Source organism: Setaria viridis, chromosome 2, assembly GCF_005286985.2.
Source record: "Setaria viridis chromosome 2, Setaria_viridis_v4.0, whole genome shotgun sequence".
NCBI lineage: Eukaryota > Viridiplantae > Streptophyta > Magnoliopsida > Poales > Poaceae > Setaria > Setaria viridis.
In genome coordinates, this window is record NC_048264.2 from 36,323,081 (window position 1) to 36,340,881 (window position 17,801).

At 46.8% G+C, this 17,801-nt stretch overlaps 4 protein-coding genes and 1 pseudogene across 5 annotated transcripts; 1 reads left to right on the forward strand and 4 right to left on the reverse strand.

The window, feature by feature from the left end:
- Positions 1-2,022: 2,022 nt before the first annotated feature.
- LOC117842904 (bZIP transcription factor 29) lies at positions 2,023-5,067 on the forward strand. Its single transcript, XM_034723426.1, has 4 exons — positions 2,023-2,939; positions 3,032-3,164; positions 3,248-3,332; positions 4,602-5,067. The coding sequence occupies exons 1-4, from the start codon at positions 2,023-2,025 to the stop codon at positions 4,772-4,774; spliced, it is 1,308 nt and encodes a 435-aa protein (XP_034579317.1). The 3' UTR covers positions 4,775-5,067.
- Positions 5,068-5,559: 492 nt separating this feature from the next.
- LOC117842905 (uncharacterized) lies at positions 5,560-6,490 on the reverse strand. The gene is made up of 2 exons (XM_034723427.2): positions 6,218-6,490; positions 5,560-6,075 (listed from the first exon to the last, which is right to left on the reverse strand). Exons 1-2 carry the CDS (start codon positions 6,334-6,336, stop codon positions 5,859-5,861), a joined length of 336 nt encoding a protein of 111 aa, XP_034579318.1. The 5' UTR covers positions 6,337-6,490; the 3' UTR covers positions 5,560-5,858.
- Positions 6,491-7,360: 870 nt separating this feature from the next.
- On the reverse strand, positions 7,361-8,265 carry LOC117844350 (uncharacterized; annotated as a pseudogene).
- LOC140221715 (uncharacterized) lies at positions 8,206-9,777 on the reverse strand. Its single transcript, XM_072291496.1, has 4 exons — positions 9,354-9,777; positions 9,160-9,238; positions 8,835-8,903; positions 8,206-8,455 (listed from the first exon to the last, which is right to left on the reverse strand). Exons 1-4 carry the CDS (start codon positions 9,596-9,598, stop codon positions 8,348-8,350), a joined length of 501 nt encoding a protein of 166 aa, XP_072147597.1. The 5' UTR covers positions 9,599-9,777; the 3' UTR covers positions 8,206-8,347.
- A 463-nt stretch (positions 9,778-10,240) lies between these two features.
- On the reverse strand, positions 10,241-13,377 carry LOC117842908 (probable sodium/metabolite cotransporter BASS5, chloroplastic). 2 transcript variants are annotated; one of them, XM_034723428.2, is made up of 8 exons: positions 13,039-13,377; positions 12,646-12,749; positions 12,400-12,530; positions 11,660-11,853; positions 11,321-11,573; positions 10,926-11,179; positions 10,769-10,851; positions 10,241-10,414 (listed from the first exon to the last, which is right to left on the reverse strand). In XM_034723428.2, the coding sequence occupies exons 1-8, from the start codon at positions 13,175-13,177 to the stop codon at positions 10,349-10,351; spliced, it is 1,224 nt and encodes a 407-aa protein (XP_034579319.2). In that variant the 5' UTR covers positions 13,178-13,377; the 3' UTR covers positions 10,241-10,348. The 2 variants fall into 2 exon arrangements, with proteins under 2 accessions (XP_034579319.2, XP_072147596.1); XM_072291495.1 differs by having other exon boundaries at positions 13,035-13,053.
- Positions 13,378-17,801: the final 4,424 nt, after the last annotated feature.

Below are 17,801 nucleotides of genomic sequence, written 5' to 3' on the forward strand. Positions count from 1 at the left end.
GCTGCCGCCGCACATATCGTGTCCCCCGCAACCACCACAACCGGTGGAGCACGAGCAGAGGCCCGGGGAAGGACGGATGCAACAATAATGGTGCCAGGGAAAGAGTTGGGGGAGAACACCGCTCACTAGGGTGACCGCAGCCCATCCTGTGGAACGAACTATTTCTCCGTTCCAGTGCACCTATTTTGCATCATTTGAGACGGGTTCGTAAGCTTTGCAAGCAATCAAACATAAACAAACACAAACAAAGTTAAAGATGCTGCATTTGGGGATACAATGCTCGCATGATGCACCAGCCAAATGCACCCTAATCTCTTATGGTATACTCCATCCATTTTGAAATTTTAAGACAGAATAATAAAAGACTAACATGCCCCTCATGGATGCCCTGTTTGTTATTGGGTGGCATAGAGTTTAACCTTTATGCCATTAACTCCGTACATCTCCGTACATCTATTAAAGGGATGTTTAGTGTAAAAAAAAGCATATCTTTGCAAATACACCGACATTACCTTATATTTAGGATAAATTTTAAATATTGCACTGGAAGGAGGGAGTGCTTGGCCATTTGACCATCCCTAAATTTGACTTTCTACGAATTGAATCTTCTTAACGAACCCCTATCGTATCTTCGTCCTCACACCATTTCCTCCATACGACTAAGCCTCAACCATGGCATGCTCCTCGCCTCCGCCCACCTTTCTAGCGTTGGAATAATCCACCACCACTCGCCGTTGCCAAGCTAATCTGTTGCAATGAGTTGTCCCACTCCCACACCGACCCCCCCCCCCCCCCCCCCCCCCCCCCCGGCCGCTTCTCTACGTCGGAGAAGCTAGATCACGCAGAAACAGAGGATAGAGGCCAGAGGTGGTGAATCTTGCTATAGATGGATGAAGATTCAGGTATGGACAGAACAAGGAGCAGACTATCCCGAGCAGTCGAGCACATAAAATCGAATGCGTGGAAATATTTTTTTTTTCAGGAACGATGCGTGGAAATAGCTGAATAGGCTGCTGGAGACCTGCTGCTTCATGCCTTCATTGCTTGCGCTGCACCCGCACGCCATCTTTTTTTTCTTTCCTTTTTTTTCTTTCCCAAGAATTCTACCTATGTGCATCACATAGTTTTCTCGTTTTTCTTTCTTTGAATTTGTCACCTTATGCACATGCAACCGCAAGAGCATTCAAAAACTGAACATACAACGCATTTAGGAATTAATTCTACATCTCATTTTGTAATTTTCCTCTACAGTTCATACATAACATACTGGGGGTCTACATATGCAGCTCAAAAAACTAACAGTAATGGTGTAACCGTGTAAGAAATCTTCTATTCTTCTACATTGCCAAGGTTGACTCATGTGGTCTTGGGTTCGAAGAATAACAAAAAATTAATAAATACAATTCAATGTACCATAATACTTGAGATAATCTGCTACTTGTAGCATGAAACGGAACAAAGAAAACAAAGAACATCGAAACGCACCCGAGCCCACGCCATCTTCTTAGTCCGAGCGCGCACGTTATCGAGAAAGCCCATTCTTCCACCACGCAAGCACTTGGCGGACGCAAAGCCCACCAGCCCAGTGTACGAATCGGCCCGGTGAGAGAAAAGCAGAACGCAAAGCCCATTAAGCACAGCGTGCGAATCCGGCCGGGAAGAAGAGAGAAGCCGAATGCAAACTTGCCATTCTGGTCGCACGCGCCTTTCCTTGTTTCCTTTTCCGCGGACCGCGCCGTCCCCCGCCCGACGATTTTGCTCACGTTTTGCTCGCTGTCGTTCGCGTTCGCATTCGCTCCCTCGCCGCCACAAAACCTCGCCGCCGGCAAATCCCCAGCCCCCTCGCTCGCGATACCTCCTACGAAACCCTAGCGCAGGCTCCGCCCGTCCCATCCCCCCCCCCCCCCCCCCCGCGCCGCCGCCATGGACGAGGACCGGAGCGCTGCCGATCCCGCGCGCCGCGCCAGCCTCCTCTCGCCACCGGGCGGGCAGCCCCAGGCTCCGCGCGCCCCCTCGCTCCCCATGGACCTCTCCTCCCAGTACCAGCGCCGCTTCGCGCCGTCGCTATTCCTCCCGCCGATGGCGCCGCCCCGAGGCCTGGCGTCCGGCTCCGGCTTCTCGGCTTTCAGCAACTACCAGGGACCGCCGGCGCTCTCCCCCGCCGCGGCCGGCGGATCGCATCTCGCTCGGTCGCTCCCAAAGGCGCCGTTTTTCTCCGCGGACTCGCTGGCTGCGCTCCCGTACGCCGCCGATCCGGCCGCGGGCGCGGCGGTCCAACGTTCCCCGCCGTCGCTGGGCTCCGAGCAGCAGGGGCCGTCCGTGTCCGGCCTGCCGCCGCGTGGGGCGGGGCACCGGCGGTCCCGTAGCGATTTCGTCGTCGGGTTCTCGCTCCAGAACCAGCTGCCCCTGCCGGTGCTGCCCGCGGCCGAGGGGTACAGCAAGTCGGCGGACGCCGCCGCCCTCGAGGAGCTCTTCCGCTCCTACAGGGATCCGAAGGCCTTGGGCGTGCTCGGCTCCTCCGGGGATGGCCCCAATGACAGGAACAGCCACCTGGGCAACCAAGTCAACAGCCAGCGAGCGTGGAGCCCCGCTGACAGCAGCGACAACGAGGCCGAGAGCTGGGCTACTGGTAGCGGTGGTGGCGGCGGCGGCAGCACTAGCCAACGTCGGCATTGCCGCAGCTTGTCGGTGGACAGCATCATGGGAAACCTCAACTTTGGAGCCCTGGGGCAGGTGTCGCCGACACTGCCGCCGCCGTCTCCGGTGTCAGGCCCCGGCGGCAGCGGCTCCCACACTGGAAGCGGACCCTCTGGAAGTGCCGCTGCAGTCGCTACTTCTGAGCTTGCTAATGGAGAATTCACCGAGTCTGAGATGAAGAAGATCATGGCCAACGATCGCCTCGCTGAGATCGCGCTAGCTGATCCTAAGAGGGTCAAGAGGTTTGAATTTTTGAACTTCATGTGAGAGGGTTAAGAGCCTCCAGACTGATTTTGGTTGCTGAAATTAAGCAACTTTCTTGTAAATTTTGCAGGATTCTTGCTAATCGGATCTCTGCTGCAAAGTCGAAGGAGCGCAAGGTGAAGTACATGGGTGAGCTTGAGCGTAGGGTTCATGTGCTGCAGATGGAGACCAGTACATTATTTTCAAAAGCAAATTTCTCGCAGGTTTGTTCTCTGAACGTGGTGGGAATTTTTTATCTTGGTCTAAGCTTTGAACTCCTAGTTACTATTGTAATACCTCTTTGCAGAGGGAATGTGAAGTACTTAAAACTCAGAACAACGAGATGAAGATCAGGCTGCAAGCACTGGAGCAGCAAGCACTGCTGAAAGATGGTATATTTGTTCCCTTGTCTTTCAGCATTTCAGTTACTACTGTTCCTTTTCTTTCTAGAACAAGCATTCCCTGTTCCATTGTTCATTTATTTCCTGTCCTGTTGTAAAGCGTGTTTGTTTCTTCTTCTTTTTCTCTTAATGCAATAGCTTCGCAACTCTCATGTGTATTCTCAGTAAGTGGTTCCTCTGTGTCAATAGAGATGGATTTTGTCTAGGGATATGAGTCAATAAAATTTATGTGTGCAGAGATCGATCATGCGTTAGATCATTATTGTTTCCACTGATCGCAGCATGTTCTTTTATTTTGGACTTGCATCTGTGCAATTTGGCACATTAGAGAAGTCAAAAAAATGGTTCAACATTTTCCTGTATTTATATGTATGCTGCTCAATGTGTCAAATCTAAGTTGCAAACCATACTTCCTTGATTGATTAGATGATGCATACATTATCTTTAAGACAATGATAATATGTATATGATAAGTTCACCTATTTATCTGATTTCAATTTCTATACCATTTCCCTGAAACATATTTTATTTTATAGCCTTCAGAAGATAGTATTGTTTCCACCACTGGATTTTAGTTAACTTCTCTTTTTATCAAAAGAAAAATGCATCATTTTTTTCATGAAGTTTTTGCCTTGATGGTTTGAGCTATGAAGTTTGATTTGATTTTTGCAACTCTGACAATTTCTAAATTCTGAAAGTGTGCTGTGGTGGAGAATGTATATTAGCTAGTCGATACAGGAATGTAGAGGAGTGAAAAAATAGGAATCAATTTGTAATTCAGTAAACCTAATGTTATGAGCATCTCATGATTGGAAATAACACTGAATGTATCTCTTTACAACCTGGCACATCTTTATCTTATTTGATGGCACTTCTTTTCCAATGACTTTAAACTAAAACTGGCATTCCATGCTATTGCCTTACCTCATCATATCGTTCTCTTGTTGATTGTATCGTTCATTGACATGGCATGGGAGTTTTCAATTGAGCTACTGCAAATTTTGTGACTTATCTATGCTTTATCAATTTGAAAATTGAATGCATAGTATTAGTTTTCTAACAAAATAATTTAGAAGATTTGTGTTTTGTGCTGCAACCTGAGTTAACTATTGTCAGGATTCCATGTTCTAGGTTCTCACTGACGATCTTTTCTTTTATTGGGCTTGATGGACCTTGATTTACCATGTTCCATTTCAGTTTATTTTCTTTGGCTTATTCAACTACTGATTTATTTTTGTTACACTGTTATTCTGTATCCAGCTCTGAATCAAGCACTGAGTGCTGAAGTACACCGCCTGAAACTAGCTGCTGGAGAGACCAGTGATGCTCATGCGCCGAACGATTCACACCATCATATGAGCCGCCAGATTCTTGAACAGCAGCTGCTTCAACTACAGAAGCAGCCATCAGAGGCCCAGAAGGCTCAGCAGTAGAATCACAGGAATCAGAGCAGTTCAAGTCTCATCCGAAGCAGTGGAACCATTAGGACGATTCACCGAAGACGTTGTTGAAGGTCAAATTCAGACTGCAGATTCATGAAGGGATACTTTCCCTGATATTCTTTCGCTTAGGTTCTAGGACAACTGTTGTTGGATATTCCGTCTTTCGTGGTTTCTTGCGAAGCAATTTGGTTGGATGTTGGTAAAGCCTGGGTGGATTCTGTGTTGTACAAACTGCCAATCTCTGTAACTTTGTGCTAGAATTATCAAGATTCTTTTTAGGTACATTTGTGCTGCGTGTCAAATCGGTTTGTTTGGGGGGCAACATCTAGGACGACATACTCTGTAGACGTATTGATTCTTGTAGCTTATATTCTTATTCATTCGATTAGCAGGCTACAGATTCATAATAGTCTGATGTTTTAGCGTACCTTGCTACCGATCTTGGTGCCCAGCGTTGCAACCTGGGCCAGTTTTATCCTGCGGGTTTGTAGGTCCTAGCTATGATTCAGGGTTGAGCTGAGCTGAGGCTTGAGTTTTTGCGTTACAATTTCTGTGCAAATCTGGATACATTTTGTGCTTGTTGCATATAAATTATCACTAATATTTCAAACAGTAGCATGTATCGTTGGATCATGCGTTGTCTAAACTTTTGGTCAAAGAAAAAGGGGATATAACTAGGCGAAGAAAGGATCTAGGATCTGTGGTCCTCCTGCAAAGATATGCTTGTAAGCTTTTCATCAGAGTGAAAAAGCAGGGCACATTTGTTTGCATCTCAGTTTCTATCCCAGCAAAAGGAAGTTTAACTTGACCTTGTTTTTCTCTTGATCGGAGCTGCTTTTTATTTCCTTGCTCTGTTCATCCAAAAGAGCTACTTAATTGCAAACAAAATCTAGTTAATCCCTGCACTTGTAATGTACAAACATCATGGCACAGAGCACCCAAGGGAGCTCCAAAAACCTGGTGATTTATGAGCACAGACATGACGGCCGGATAGATACCTAGGATTCTACACGAACTAGGACAAGCACCAAAGGGGGAACGCAAGTCCACGCTCAGCAGACAAGAGGAAGCAGCCTCACGCAGCTCCAGCTCCCGCTCCTGCCGCCGGCAGCTCGGCCTCGGCCGCCGTCTTGGACAGGTTCTGACGCAGGGCGAGGTTCTCGCGGCGGAGCGCGGTGGCCCTCTCCCGGAGCCTCTCGTTCTCGGCGATGATGCACCGGTTCTCCAGGTAGAGCTTCAGGTTCACCATCTCCATGGCCTCTGCTCCGGCTCTCAACCTCCTCAGCCTCAACCTGTGCCAGCAACAGCAAGCGTGCTCTAAGAAAAGCATCGAGAAGACAAGTAGCTGTGCAAAACCATTACTGCTACTTGTATACTGCTGCTACAGATTGAACAGAGAAAGCTTGAGAAACTTGAGCAGAGCACATTAATTACCTCCTCCTCCTCCTGATAGCAACTGAGACATGATGCTTCGTCTTCTGCTGCCGCCGCCGCTTGAGGTTGAAGACGACAGGGGATGGGTATCTCTTGGTGCTCCAGGACCCGGAGCACATGTTGCTAGATGCTGTATGCCTGCTCCTAGATGGATAGATTCTGTGGAGCTCAGTGACTTCGAGATGAAGTGTTCCCAAGAGCTTTAAGGCTATATATAAAGATGGATCTCATCTCACCTCACCCCTCGTCTCAAGGCTTTAGTGGTGGTAGCTTTAGGTTTTTGTTTGGTGGTGCCATGCACACATTGACATGACGCATGTGAACCGAGAGAGATGGAGGCAGCTTCTCCATCATGGGGCATGGACTTATGGCACAGCATGGGCCAATGGATCTTCCAATCGCTAATCATTTAGCGGCATATTTCATCAGAAAAGAAGCCAAGGGCGTGGAGAAATTCATGAGAGAGTATCGATCGCCGATGAGACAGCACTATCTTTTTGACAGGAAGAGGTTGGAGAGCACAAGATTACAAATAAAGGGAATCATTTGGGCTCAGTACGTAAGATCCAAGTTTAAAACTTGGCTGAGTAACACTCGTGCTCTCTGTGTAAGACCTCTCTCTTATTGGTAAACACACCTTCATGTACCTCAAGGCAAATGGCTACGCATTATTGATTCCTTGGCCCGGGTGCCTGCAACGCATGATGAACCTTTAGAGTTGTCTCGGCACTCGATGGCGCAAGAGCAAGGCACGAGCAGGTCAAATTCGCTTTCGAGCATCTCAATCTTTTTGCCCGTGCAGTTTCTTGGCCAGAATGATGCCTCTGCGCCTTTTTACCTCACCTCTCTGTGCAACTACGTGAGTTGCCGTCTGCATTCAGAACTCTCGCCGCACTGTTCCAACGCAACACAGCCTGCTGGGAATTCCATTTGATTCTCGCTGTGATGCGTGATCTACCGAAGGCCTGAAAGCGATCACTCAGTCACCACAGTTTCTGCCAACTTGGGAGGCCAAGTCTCCATGAGAGATGCCCTTCACTGAACGGTGCACGCCATTTTCACTCGCAGAAACCACAGGACGCTAACAAGTCACCGAGCAGCAGCCATTCGTCCCCGTCGCAGACCATCATGGGAGCCAGAATCTCTCAAGAAAAACTTGGAGCCGGGAAGACACTTTGGGCCACTGCCTCCAGCTTTGGCCAAAAGTTGCACTCATTACTCACACAAGGTACACAAGAATTTGCACTCGACACCTCAAGATCAGCAGCGCCTGTGCTCTGGATCTGCGCCGTCCGATGCCGTCCAGGACGCTCTCAATGCGCGACGCGTGTCCCCGTGTCCGGGTCCTGCGTCCACTCATTTGATCCATATCTTCGCTGAATGGAGGTTTCATTCCGACGCTTGACCTCCCTGCACACATTGACAGAGGCACATCCATCATTGCTGCAACTTTCACCATTGACGCCGCCCCCGGCGTAAACCTGGTTCACCAATGTGCATGTGGATCATGGATTATATTAGGTAGATGTGCCATGATCCGTGAACACATACATACATATATACACGTGCGATCCTCGTCCGGCAACAGCGACGGCCGTGTTGGTCCAGGGTTAGCATTATGAGTCCACATGCCAAGGGCACCTCGAGATGAAGGACAGGTACTTTGATGCTTTTTGGGCAGGGTTGGTTCATGGCCACCAGCGGATGAACTTGCAACTGGTGGAGATGGTGCTAACATTCGGTGCTCGAAACTGCTGCGACAACAGATGAAGCTTGCGATAACAGAGCTTGCACTGGTGGAGTGGCACCTCGAGATGGAGGGCAGGAACTTTGATGCTTTTTTGGCAGGATTGGTTGATGTTAATGAGAGGGGATGAAGCTTGCAACAACAGAGCTTGCACTGGAGGAGATGATGCTAACATTCAGTGCTCAAAACTGTTGCATACTGAGTGACATTGCTTTTTATTTGTGATGTTTATCTAAGTCAGTAAGTGAACTGGATTTCTGGGTAATTTTCATAGGCATTTACAGGATAGATGCACTTCCATGTTATTCAACTTGGTCATAATCATTTTTCAGAAGGTGCATACCACTCCTTGTGAAACCAGTTATAAGATACAATCTTGCAGCCTATGAAGTTTTAGAGCTTTCCTGGGACGCTTTGAAGATGCGGTATGCAGCAATACACATTGTCATGTTACCAATCACCGTCAGAGCACCTTGCAGAGCTACAAGGACCTATGGATCAAGAAAGAAAGAAAGAAAGACATTGTCACAATCACAAAGGCAAAAAAAGAATAGGAGCAGAACTGTTTGGAATACTACTTGGACTGGATTATGCTTTTGCCTATTTTTCATGACAACCCCAAAGGGCTCCAGATCTAATAGTTCTGTTAGGAAAACTAGCAAGGCACAAAGATTTCAGAAAACAAAAAATCTGAAGATAGTTCATGGTGTCTAATAATCTAGGTTTCATGTCAGGGTAGGCCAGGTATGCAATGGCATGGCACAATTGACAACAATTACACATATCACAAAATTTTGGACCGATAAGTGATAAGCATACTAGCAAACAACACAAGGAAACAATATCTTCGGCTTCAGCAAAATATCTTACTTCAAGGGACTCTGAATTGTAGAAGAAATGCCATGTGCAAGCGCACATCGCTCCACCGAGAAGTGGAACCTATTGGACAGAAGAAACGCAGATTTGTTAGTCAACAAACATTGGAAAGCTCTGAACAGGACTATTTGCAAACAGAACAAATTCATTTTCCTTCTGCTGAAGGAAACAGTGAAGCCAACCATTCGAGCCCCAGAATATTAATGCATAATATGAATCTTGTTGTGCTACACACAAATGGATACGGAACAGCCACAAATTATCTTCATGTAACGATGTCTTAGCGAGGATGGGATCTTGATGGAAATTGAACACTCACCATCCCCCAAGAGAGGCCCTTCCAGCCCTTGATCCCCGTCCTCTCCCCGTAGTCCCAAACCAGCCACATCGCCGTCACCCTGCAACGCAAATCCCCACTCCGAGATTCAGTCCTTGCAGTTACAGAGCCGCAGGCGCGGAAGCAGTCGCTTGGGCATGGTGTCCTAGCGGGTAGCGGAGGCAGAGGCCGCAAACCACTCGGCGACGCTGGAGACGTGGACGGCCCAGGTGGGCAGCGAGAGCGCGTTCGCCGGCTCGGACAGCGCGGCGAGCGCCGGCGGCGAGGCGGCCGCGGCAACGGCAGCAGCCGCCGCCGCCGCCAAGGCCACACCGCTCGTCAGGCGGACCGCGGATGGCGGTCTCCGCCGCTCACGTCGAGGTGTCGGAGGAGGAGGACGAGGAGAGGGAGCTAGCGCCGCCACGAGCCGGAGGGACGCCATGGGACGGGACGCGCCGGGGCTGCGGGGGGTTGGCGTTCACAGAACCCGAGCCCCTCGAGTCGTTGAGGATTACTCGCCGACTCGCCGTGCTTGTCCGTATCCGTATCCGGATGTATACGGTCACTTGCCGAGTACAATACAGTTGGCCATGTGTAGTACAACTGTAATCGACTAACCGTGTGTGTTGGACTGTTGGTTGCATTTTTGTTACGCTGTCACGGGGATTTGGGGCACGTTTGGAACGAGCTACACTTGGGGCGCATGATTCGAAAAAAATGCATGTAAAGTTCGAGGATAATTCAGAAAATAATCGAGCTCGGATGCGAGAAGTAAGAACGAGCTACATGATTTTCAAATTTCAACCATGAAAACTCTAGGTAATTTGGAACAGGAACAGCAGCAGGTCTGCAGGTGGTGAATTCAGGAAAACTAGTCAGCCACCAGTCAAGAGCAAGGCCATTTACCGAGATTCTTTCCCATGAGTTTCTTCGCGATCCTGGAAGGATTCGGTACACCTGAAATCTTTTGGTTCGGCAGAACCAAGATCAGACGTGAATGTGGAGAAGTAAAATGAGGCGAGCAGGATCGTGTGCCACGATGATCATTTAGCAGCAATCCTGACCTCTGATGAACATTGCTAGATTGCTAAGCATGGGGATTTAGTTAGCCTGGCTAAAACTTTGACAAGGGTTATGTCGATGTCTGAATACAATATTGAGTTGATTCAATTCCGTATGGGTTGCTAGTTTGCTACGTTTCTGTTTTCTTGGACCATACCATGACGAGTGAAAACCCCATTAAGGACATCAACACAACCTGCAGATATGAATCGTGTCAACAATGGTCAGATCCTCACTAATCTATATGCAAAGCAAAACAGAAAATATTCGCCCCTTTCGAAGTGCTTAAAATATGCTGAATGCAGATGTTCTTCTGGTAATATAATTGCACGGTTTATGTTGATTTCTAGGCCAGGAAAAGTGTAGTGTCATCTGAATTGTCCAGGTCAAAGTAATAAATTGTTTATTTGTTGGACAGATGTTAATTCCATGGAACCGTATATGAAAGAGTTTATAGATGTCCTCTGGATTAGTGTCAGGAAAGTGCCATGTGGAAGAAATAAATCTGCAGTAGGTGCAACCACGGGTGGATGGGGAAAAGTTCACATACCGATATGGCTGGAGGCACACCCACAAGTGGATCTGGGAAGAACTTGTTTGCTAAAGCAAGAGCAAGAAGGCTACTTTGCATTCCTGCAAGAGATACTGTTGAGGCAACAAAACAAATTAGAAAGAACATATCCTCATGTAACAGGAGAGCACATCACCTGTCTCAAAAGATATTGTTCTCTGTAGTGCCTTCACATCGGCTGACTTGTGAAACCAAGTACCAGCAAGATGATAACCAGATAAAAAAGATGAGGTATGGAACGCAAAAAGGAGCAGCACGATGGCTAATCCAAATGGAGACAAAACAGCCTTAATATTTATAGCTAGTGGTGAGCCAACACACAATGCGGTGACAAATACTGATAACGGAGGGAGAAATGGCTGAATAGCTGCACAGAGCCTTGGAAGGAATCTGCACAATATCAAGAAGCATGAAGTTAGACACTGAAAATAGAAATTACGCAAAGTGGGAGCCAAAGATCAGAAATATAGCAAGACGACTATCCAATGTAGCACAGCTGTCCCCTGTGCTTCAGAGCAATGAAGGGAATACCTATTCAGGAGCAATCCAGCTGCAATCGGAGCAACAACTATTTGAACAATGCTGGACATCATCCCTTTGACATCTACAGGTAATTTCTGGCCAATAAGAAAGTAAGATAATGTTGGGGTGACAAAAACTGCAGTAGCGGTTGACAATGCTGTCATAACAATGCTGAGAGGAGCCATATGTGGATCCGTCAGGAAAGTTGCATAGTTTGAAAGCTGTGCTCCGCTCACACATGAAACTAACATGATACCAGCACCTAGAGACAGTTTTATGTCAGAACTCACTACATACTCTGCAACATTCCTTCTAAAGCATATGAAATGAATGATCTCAACTTCTTACCTAGAGCAGTTGGAAAATTAAGAACTGCAACTGCAAGAGTACCAAAAAGGAATCCAAACAGAGGCTTGATGACGAACTGTCCAATATAGCCGGCAGCAATAGCATCTGGCCTTTTTATTGCTTCAACAAAATCCTTGACGCTTGAGTTCACACCAACAGAAAACATCAAGAATCCCAAAGCTGGTGCATAATACCTGCAATAATATTGACACACAGACACATTGGAAATGTAGAACAAGTTGAAATTTAGAACACTTTGTGACCCACAAAAACATGAAACTATCTAATTGAACAAACACAAGCCTGCATATAAGTGAGAGGTAGACCCTTCATGATTAATCATTAAAAGAAAATGGGTATTGTAGTTTATAGTGAATATGAACCATTAGGAATCGTGCAGTACAGAGGCCTAATCAGTGCCATATAGAGAATGGAAAGATGGTGCTGGCAAGGATTCAACACATAATTTAAATGCCTTTTGAGGAATCAACTGTAAGCATACTTCTGAGAGGACACGCTCCCTACATGGCTATATTTCTTACTTATGGGACTGAAAGAAAAGTATAGAACTCAGAAAACTTCAGTCACTGAATGAGGCTGCTGAAAGTGTAGCATTCTGTGTACTGCTGAAAGTGTAGCTGAAACATAAAGACTGACTGTCGATCCAACAACATATGTTCCACGCTTCACAGTTCAATAACTGAATTGGAACTAAACAGCAAAAACATTGCAAAACAGACCTGGTTGTGAACCATGTAAAAGAAGGCGGGTACACCAGAGCCAGAATTGTGCTCCCGAGCACTATATGGGGAATAACGGTGTTAGCACTCCTTAGGATCTTCAGCAAATCTACTTTACCCTCCTCCACTACCTGTAAAATGTAATCCAAAGTGCAAAGCGAATGCTTAGGGACCATCCAATACTGATAGTGATAGAGTGCAAAAGCCCACTAGCTGAGGCGTAAAGAATTTGCATCAGAACGGCACCTGAGAAGGCAACACCGCGTCCTCCCCAACGTCATCTTGCTCCATGGAACCACTCGCACTCACCCAGAGGCGCCGCCTCATAGCAACCCCTCCAGATCCCCGCTCTGCTTGTATAGAATAAACAGAAAGACTACATCACAAAAAAATTCAATCGAGGCATCGCAAAGCTTATGATCCAAAGATCAGATATTGGCTACTGAACCCCCAAAAATCCAAGCTTCTCTTCAGACAACGGCGGTATCGCCAATCGATTAGGAAAAGAGACGAAATGAACCAAAGCATCGAGCGAGACGTTTCTGAAACTGCTACACCGAAAGAACTCCAGGCGACATCGATTCGTGCAGCAAGAACGACACGGTCCGGAGAGGTTTCAGATCAGAGTCGAGCACCTACGCCATGAAACGCGGGTCGCCGGAGGAAGCACCGAGACGCGGTCCACCACCGGCTGCCGGCGGCCTGCCAACGAGTGGACGCCGGCGAGGTGGGGCCGCCTCAGGACGGCCGCGGCGGCGGCGGCGGCGGCAGGGGCCATTTGACCGCGAGGGAGTGGGGCGCTGCAGCGGCAGCTGAGGAAGGGAGAAGTGGAGAACAGAGTTGAGCGTCTTGCTTGTGATTTGAGAGTTCTTCGCGTGACGCAGTGAAGTGGAGATTTGTTGGGAGCTTGGACAAGGACGGAATGAACAAAATTGGCTGGGAGATTGATTATACAACGGGGTTAGCATAGCACCTTCTGATTTGGTGTCATCTGGCTAATTTATTCCCAAACCCAAATGCTTATTGTTTAGCAACCATCGGCTCTACCCTCTAGGACAGATCCACTGTCCTGACGAGCAGTCGTTGTGTACAATACAATTGCACAAACTTTCGTTGAAGTCCTGAAGATCAAAGTTCGAATGCAAAACATGTTCAATTTGTGTGTGCAGTTTCTAACATGATCTCATAGGGTTCATGCTCGAGAAACGGAAACAAAAATGGTTAAAAATGCGATGCCAGATTTTTTTTTCTGCTACTCCTTGGAATCAGTCAATGAGATTTAAAAATGAGATGTCTCTCTTCTACTCCTGCTTGTAAATGTTGGACGTTTTAGAAACGTGCAATTCAACATCTCCAAAACTAACACTAGTTTGGAAGCAAATGGTTTGTTGGCTACGGGGAAATAGACCGCTGGATCTTAAGACTCTAACCAAAAATATTTTTTTAACACAATAGTAAATAGTAGTAATAATCTTGTACTTTTGCCCACCATAAATAGTAGTAATAATCTTGTACTTTTGCCCACCATTTTCCATGGTGGAGTAGCAGTGTATCAGTGTATGATACATCTTGTTCCGTTGATGCAGATGCTAGAATTTGTGATGAGGAGCCTGAGGCTGACAGGCTGCAGGTACGGGAAGAGAGTTGATACATGTTCATAGAAACTCTTCCTCGGCAGTTTCAGGGTAATCGTTCCTCTGACCTCGCAATTTAGAGCATGTTTCTTTGATTGCGAAAATTTAAGAACAAACATCTTACTGCAACTTCATAACTTGGATTGAGACTGTTGTCCAAAGTCTTACCTGATATTTTCTGGAAATGCATAGTGAATCATTTTTTTAAGATTCAGCCCACCTCTTTGCACCTAATCAGTGGGACAATTTTCTATTAGCGTTTGTAGTTGAGTAAGTCCATAGCTAAAGATGCCTCATACAGATGAGATCTCACTAAATTGATTTGCTTGGTTATATCACAGATTACTGATATCACAGAACAAACTATCTTTTATGTCTTATCTACGTACTATCAGGTTAAAACATGTTATAATTGACAGCAATAATGCAATGTCCTAAACTGCTTATTTATGTAAAATTTACAGCTTGCGCGTGGCGCCGCGACTCGGAATAGGGAAGCAGTACACGGAATTGCACAGCCCGCGGTGCATATATGGCCTCCAAACCCAGCGGCGGCTTCCTCCCTCCCAGGCGCTGTTGAACTCAAACGCGGTAATACAGAGCACAGCAGCAACATCCCTGGCACAACGGCTTCCTCTGTGGTCTGCCCTTCTCCTGTCCCTATCCAATCATAGTGAGCTCACAGGTAACAGCTCCCGTGCTTCTCCCTTTTCTGTTTCAATTCACGTATTCTTTACGAACGAGGTTAGGGTGTGTTTAGTTCTTCGGTCCGAACTAAAGTTCATCGAATATTTAGATACTAATTAGGAGTATTAAATATAGACTAATTACAAAACTAATTGCACAGATGGATAATTTGCGAGATGAATCTATTAAACCTAATTAGTTCGTGATTTGACAATGTGATGCTACAGTAAACATATGCTAATCATGAATTAATTAGGTTTAATAAATTTGTCTCGCGAATTAGCCTCCATCCGTGTAATTAGTTTTATAATTAACTCATGTTTAGTCCTCCTAATTAGCCTTCGAAGATTCGATGTGACATGGATTAGACTTTAGCCAAGGATCCAAACACCCTCTTAAGGTGTGCATTGGTTCCAATTTTGCTCTGATTACATTGGTAAGATTATTTCAATACTTAAGGTTAATATAATACTTAAAGGTTTTATATAAACCTTCAACCCATATAAAAGGAATTCAAAATATGATGATGTTGTTCAGTAGCACATCTGTAGTTCTGTACACACCAATTGACAAGAGAAGTGAGCTTTCAGCTGAAGTGTTTCTTCTACTAAATTTAAAATGACAGATCAAGATAAAAAATATTACAAATGTGTCACAGCCATTAATTTTGCAAAGTTGAGTATATACTGAATCCTATTTTTCAATGCTGTAGTTGTGACGGTGCTGGCCAGTGCTGCTCTTGTCATTATCAGAAATACAGAATGTATAGAGCTAAATTAAGACAACAATTCCCTTCATATGTGGTGCAGGTGAGCAGTTCCTATGTACATATATTTTTCCTATTTCTTTAGGTAACATTGCCCAATATTTTAAGCTTAAAGTTATTCATAAACCTCAAATCTATAGCATGGAGCTCAGCCGTTTCATATGATGTTCTTTTTGAAGTAAAGTTTCATAGTATGGTGTCTGTGTTAGAATATAGGACCTTGCCAGCTTCAAAACCCAAAACTGAATAAGCAAATCGCATTTACTTTTCTTTTTCACTAAATTTTGCTGCCTGAAAACAAATTAAAATCGTATTAAGGTATTTAAGGTTTCCACTATAAGTACTTAATCATTTTTTCCTAGCCACTGATTTGTGAATTAACTCCATCCATCAACAGAACACGAGATACTAATCAGATTGTTTTTTATCCAACCTGTTGAGTTACCAAATATGTTACTTCATATGTACGTGTCAGATTATCATGCAATTCACAACTCTATAGTATGAGTACATCTCTAACGTAGCATTTTCAGGATTACAGGGAGGTCCCCAGCTTTGATCTACTGGCCGAAGAAGACTTAAAACATGCAAACACTACTTCTGAATCACTTGGGATGTAACTCTGAAGCTCCGTGCCCTATTGCTTACCTTCAGGCCAATAAAAAGCATGATGTATCAGTAATATATAGAAGAAATAACGAATTTGGACCACACGGTGATGTAAGTTATGCTTTTGTTAAGTGGTCTTACTTCCCCTCCATATCTTGCTCTTGACAGGCTTTTGTCAAATCGAAAGCTGATTCGACACATAATATTGGCATCTCGATGTCGTATGAACAACAGCAGAAATCACACTGCATACTTACTCATAGCGGATCCGCTGGTCCAATCCTGCGGGGCGCCGCAGAATTTCTAGTTTTCACCGAAAGCAAAGCAAGAAAGAGAGGGGATCTTGATGGAAATTGCCCAAACCCCAGTTCGGACCGACATTTCCTTGGGCCTTTAACGTCTTCCACTAACGAACTTAATGGGCCTTCCTTTTCGGCTTGGCCTCCGTCTTCCCAAAGAGGCATTGGGCCTTAAGGGTTCTCTTTGTAAAATGGGAATGCAACGTACAGCTACTTCAACATAGTGCAGGCCTTTCGAAAAACAAATGAAAGGGAAAAAAATACGACTGATGCATGACTTTAATCCAACTATTTCACAGTTCAACAACAGGTTGCTGCCAAGACGATGATGAGTGCTTACTATAAGGTAGAACAGATACTACTATTAGTCTATTACACAGCAGAAACAACCACTGCCAAGAACAAAGCCGGTTACTCACTGATCGTACTACGAATTCTCAACATACATAGAGGTTCGGTTGAAATCAAGCATATGCTGTAGTTCAACTTTGTATTGTGCACAGAATGGAAAATCTCAAGTAGTCCAATGGTGAAAAGAGCCCATGCTGTAGTTCGATTCTCCAGCATCTCCTGAGTACTACTCACCCAGAAATGGCGAGAACGCGCGATGTTGAGCGATGCACATGCTTGATGCCAGCCTACGTGCACCTGACCTTCGCGAACGCCGCCGGCGCCGTGGACGGCGAGAGCTTGAGGGGGCAGGTGACCCTGATGGCGCGCCGGCGGGTGTGCGCCTCGTACATGACCTCCCCGGAGACGGCGAGCTCCAGCTCGAACACGCCGGCAGCGCGCTCCCTGGCGAACTCGGCCGCCCCGCCGGGCCCGAGCGCCACGGGCGCGCTCTGGGACACCCCGGCCATGCTGTAGACCACCGTCCTCCGCCCGTGGATCCAGGCCCGGTCCCCGGGCGCCAGCTGGGCGCGGGCGAACGCGTGGCCGCGGAAGCGGAGCTCGGCGACGAGCGGCGCCGTGAGCGAGACGGCCATGGCCCAGTTGCGGTTACGCAGGGCCACCTCCACCGAGACGTCGTAGGCCACGGACGCCGTGCCGTCGTTGGCCGGGACGGCGGGCTCGGCGAGCGCCAGGCTGCCGAGGGTGGCGGCGTCGACGGTGACCCGGACGGGGACGACGAAGGCGTACTCCGCGACCAGCACCGCGACGAGCGTGAGGGCGGCGAGGCAGGCGCAGAAGCACGGCACGATCTCGCCGCCGGCCATGATCCGACGCAGTAGAGGATGGAAGACTGCAGATCGAGAGTGGAATGGTACTACTAGAACTGTGAACTGCAGCAAGAGGAGTGAGGAGATGCGAAGGAGAGAAGAGAAGGGAGGGTGGGTGCTGACTGTCAGGGAGAGTCTGAGAAGGGGTTTCGTTCACCGCGAAGGATGCTTTTAATTATGTATTTAA